The sequence below is a fragment of the Pteropus alecto genome, unplaced genomic scaffold (genome assembly GCF_000325575.1).
Source record: "Pteropus alecto unplaced genomic scaffold, ASM32557v1 scaffold43, whole genome shotgun sequence".
Taxonomy (NCBI): domain Eukaryota; kingdom Metazoa; phylum Chordata; class Mammalia; order Chiroptera; family Pteropodidae; genus Pteropus; species Pteropus alecto.
The window spans coordinates 977,514-982,114 of NW_006435764.1; the positions used below are offsets into that span (position 1 = coordinate 977,514).

Below are 4,601 nucleotides of genomic sequence, written 5' to 3' on the forward strand. Positions count from 1 at the left end.
GGCCCGGCCGGGCCAGTGAAGCCCACGGTTCCGGCCTCATGGAGCAGGGCCGCAGGGCCCGCTGACTCACGGGACTCTGGAAAGGGCCGACCCAGCCAGAGGCGAAGTATGGACGCAAAACCCTCCAGAAGAGTCTCTGGGCTCCAGCTGCCTGGGCGGCCGCAGGGCCGCGCAGCCTCAGACAGGCTCCGGGGGCTGGGTTGCCACCACGGGCCCTGCCCAGCACGCCCAGGGCTCACGGTGCTGGGCGCCAGGCCTCCGTGTGCCTGGTCCCCATGGTCCCCACGGCACCAGACAGTGTTCTCCTTCCAACCCAGACGCTCTCCTGGCTTGGGACACCAGACCCGAGGTGCAGGACCTTCTCAGGCTGACCCCTCTCACGGCCCAAACGGGCCGTCACCCTGTCCACCAGGCCTCTGGGGGGACTCGGGGTGCCCCGGCCCCCGGGGACCCCTGAAGGTGGGCCTGGGTCTCTCAGGAGGCACCCTCCCCCCAGGGGACATCCCGGCCGTGAGGTGGGGCTCCCCGAAGTTCTGCCTCCCACACCCTCTCACCCACCAAGAACTTCCTGGTCACTGGCGCCGAGAGCACCAGGCTCGGCCACAGCTTCTGAGCACCTCGCGCAGGCGCCCGGGTCCTAGGAGAAGGCCTGCGGCTGGCGGGCCAAAGAGCCAGCCGTCAGGTGAGAGGGCGCTACTCCTGGGGGGCTGCCACCCCAACATTTGGGGGACCTTGCTCTTCCCCCGAAAGGCCCACAGAGACTCACTCACTCCCATCAAAGCACAAAGAATTCCGGTTGGACCGAGGTGGGAGGGCTAGTTAGCGTGGCTTTGCCGGGTGCCCACCCGAGGTAACAGTAAAGTCCACAGGAGCGGACCCAGAGGCCCTCTGCCCGGGGCAGCTGGGATGAGGGCTGACTGGGGCAGGGCGCAACCTGCAGGGCAGGTCCGAGGGCCAGGAGTGGCCAGGGAGGGCTTCCTGGAGGAGGTGGGGCTCACACAGCCCCTGAAGGTCGAGTCCGGTGGGGACGGGGACAGGGACGTGGACAGTGTAGGCACGGAGCAGCTGGAGCAGATCGGCCTGCCAAAGGAGAGCACAGAGCTGCGTCTGCACCGTGGCTGGAGGGAGCCCCCCACGGGCGGCGGGAAGGGGGACTGGATGCAGGGGGGGTGCCCGTCCCCCTCTGCTGGGGACATTGGACTGAGCACCCTAGAGGGCTCCGCAGCCAGGCCACAGGGGGTGGATTTCAGGGAGGCCCCAGGAACGGCCGCTGCCTTCTGGGTGAGTGCAGGGAAGGTCCCTTCCAGAGGGAGCCCCAGGCTCGGGAGGGGAGACCCGGCCGCCCTCCCGGGCCTGAGAGTGGGGGTTGCCCTGGCTTGTCCACCTGCCTGGGCTCCTGCTCGAGTTCCCCAAAGCCCCAGGCCAGGTATGGGGAGCATGGCCGGCCCCGCGGAGCAGATGGCGCCACCTGGTGGCCGTGTGCCTGCCCGAACCTTGACCACCATGTGGACCTGGAGGTCCTGAGGGACCCTTTGCCTCCCCAGGCCTCAGGGACGCCCTGCGCTCATGGCCCGGTACCCCCAGGGTCCTGGGGGCCTCTCTGGACAGCTTCTAGGCATCCTGTGGTCCTGGGGGGACAGCCCCCACTTGGCTGGCCCAGGAACCCTGCCCGGCCAGGAGCACCTAACCCCTGTGACTCAGTGCCCTGCCCCAGCCCAGGAGAGGACACCAGCAAAGCGGGCCAGGGAGAGGCACACGCATGCACACATGTGTGCACACACGGCCTACGCGCGTGCACACACGCACACGCAGATGGAGGCTCCGTGCTGACCCCTGGCCCCAACTTCTGGGCCGTAAAACCCCGAGCAGTTCCTTTGACGCCAGAACATACATAGGCGCTGGCAGCCCGCAACGGAAAGTTTGACTTCAAATTCCACACGGGGAGCTGGGCCCCTCGGAACGCGGCTGCTCCCGGGGCGTTGCGGATGCTGAGCCAGCGGGGCCGGGGGCCCTCGCAGGGTGTGCAGGCAGGACGGCGGCCTGCCCTGAGCGCCTCACACTCGTGGGGGGGCCTTACCCAAGGAGCCCCCCACCCGTCAGAGAACGTGCAGCCTCTGGTTCAGAACGGTCAGAATGTCAAGATGGCAGTGGAGGGTGTCAGACCATGCAGGGCCCCCCCAAACCCCTCTCTGTGCTACGGTCCTTGAGGGCTGACAGAGCCGGGCCCGGGAGGCAGGACGCGGGGGGCCTGCAGCCCCTCGCATGGATGTTAGGGGGTCGGGGTGCCTCTGCCCAGCCCGTCGGGGGGAGGCCTCGATGCCATGTTTGTGGGGGGTCACGTCAGGGTCGCTGCCCCTCTGCCAGCTCAGGGCCAGGCTGGGTGGGGGCTGCACAGCTGAGTGCTCTAGCCCGGGTGTTGGTTCTTCTTGGAGGGGGCGGCCTGGGCTGAGCCCCTAAGGCAGGGGGGTGGTAGGCTTTTGTCGGCAAAGAGGGGGACCCCAGGTCGGAGGAACTGTGCCTCTTGGCTGCCAGTGCTCCTGGGGGGTGAGGCCAAGAGGGGCTGAGGCACAGAGCGGCCCCTGGGCCTGGGGTCACGGCGCACCCCACTGCGGCATCGGGGCCCCCGGCTGGAATGCTGGGTCCCTGCCGTGGGTGGGAGGAGCCAGCCTGGCCAGGTGTGCTCCCTCCCCAGGCCCCAGGCAGGTGGGCTGCGCCCGCCTGCCCTCCTTCCTACCCCCTCGCCTAGGGGTGGCAGATATGCAGGTCTGGGCGGGCAGGCTGCTGAGTCAGCCTGCAAGGAACGTTCTGGCCGCTCCCAGCTACACCCTGCCCCCGCCTGCCCCCACCTCGCCTCCTCCCCAGGTGCTGCTGGCCCCGAGCCCGCCCGTGCCAGGAACGCACCTTCGTGCTGAGCTGGCTTAGACCAGCTCCCACTGGCAGCCACACCCGCTCTCAACCCGCCTGCTCCCCCCACGACCCCAGTGGGGCCCTGGCCCCTCCAAGCCCCATCAACACGTTCCCAGGTCACACCTGGACTGGGGGCTCCTTCGCATGTGTGACGGGAAAACCACAGTGGCCCAAGTTTGAGCAGAGATGAGCCGGGTCCCAGCAACGACCCCCAGGCAGGGCCCCGAGCTGGGGGAGAGAGGCCGGGAGCCAGGCTTCCCATGCAGGAGGAGGCCCCGGGACGGGGTACGGCTCTGCCGGGAAGACCAGTGAGGGCAGGGCCCGGGCTGCCCAGGCTGGCCTGCTTGGCCAGGGCTGGGGGCTGGGGAGGTGGCCAGGAGGCCGGGCCTGTGGCAGCTAAGCCGGCACTTTGGCCAAAGCCCAGGGCCTCCCTCCCCTTGGCTCCACTCAGAACTGTCACCCCCGGCCACCCTGGGCTGCCTCCTTGCTCAGGCAGACCCAAGCTGGCTGCTGCTGGGCAGATGGGGCGGTGGACAGGGTCCCCAGGGGCCCGCCTCACAGGTGATCCGGCCACCACAGCCGTCTCCTCCAAGCCAGCAGGGTAGGGCGATGGGGAGCCCCACAGGCCCATCCGGCACCCCTGCCCCGGCGGGCACCACGGCTGAAACCCGGCTTACTCCAGCCCTCACCGCCGGGATCCCCTGTGAGTCGGGGGTCCTGGGAGGGGCGCGGGGATGGCCCGGGCCAGGGCGGAGCAGCGCTGTCCACGGATGCATCTCAGGCCCGTCTCGGTGCCCACCCCAGGGCCCCGCTGGGCAGTCGTCACGGTCGCCGCCGTGGCTGCGGTCCTCGCCGCTTCCTGCCTCCTCTGTGTCCTCTGCTGTTGCCGTGGCCGACGCACACGCGGGAAAAAGCCCAGGGGCAAGGAGGCCGTGGGCCTGGCCCGTGTCCGCAGCACCGCCACCCCGCACCTGGTGAGCGGGCACCAGCACTCAGTGCCCAGTGCCCGGCCGGGTCAGTCCCAGAGGGCGGCTGCAGGCCCGGGTCCAGGCTCGGGGCGCCCCGGTGAGGTCGGGGGTGACGGCAGCCTCAGGATGGACTGGTCTGCCCAGAAGCGGGGGCCAGCGGGCCTCCCAGGCAGGGGACCCATGAGCAGAATTGGGGGGAAGCCGTGACAGAGCCGGGTGAGAGCAGGGCCCGGGGGCCGAGCTGAGCACTGCGGGGTGCCACTGCAGGTTCTCAGGGGGGCCGTGGTACCAGTCGTGGGTTGGGGGCCGGTCCACCGGTCCTGGCGGGTCTCAGAGCTGAGCTGAGGCCATGAGCCTTCTGGTGGCCTGGCCCGGATGTGGGTTCCTGGCCTGGCAGGTTCGGGCTCCGATGGGGGCCCCAGCAGCCCCTATCCCCAGTGCCTGCCCCCCAGGTGCAGCCGGAGGTGGATGATGTGGGGTCCAGCTCCGGGGACCCCCCGCAGTGGGGGCGTCTGCAGCTGTCTCTGCACTACGATCCGCGAAGCCAGGAGGTGAGGCCAGAGGGTCTGTGGGCTGGTGCAAGGTGGTGGGCGACGGGTGAGCGCGGGTGCCAGGTGCAGGGTGCAGGGTGCACGGCTGACCCGGGTACCGGCGCAGGAGGCCCCTGGCTGAGCCCCTCCTGGCTCCCAGATCAGGGTGGGCCTCAGGCAGGCGGGGGGCCTGAGG

General features: G+C 70.1%; 1 protein-coding gene across 1 annotated transcript in view; it reads left to right on the forward strand.

Annotated features, from left to right (window-relative positions):
• Window positions 1-3,641: 3,641 nt before the first annotated feature.
• Window positions 3,642-4,601, forward strand: part of SYT8 (synaptotagmin 8) — a 2,070-nt gene continuing 1,110 nt past the window's right edge. Inside the window, exons 1-2 of the mRNA XM_025046278.1 lie at window positions 3,642-4,078; window positions 4,273-4,503. Coding sequence (XP_024902046.1) covers window positions 3,642-4,078; window positions 4,273-4,503 — 668 coding nt within the window. The remainder of the gene's footprint in view (window positions 4,079-4,272; window positions 4,504-4,601) is intronic.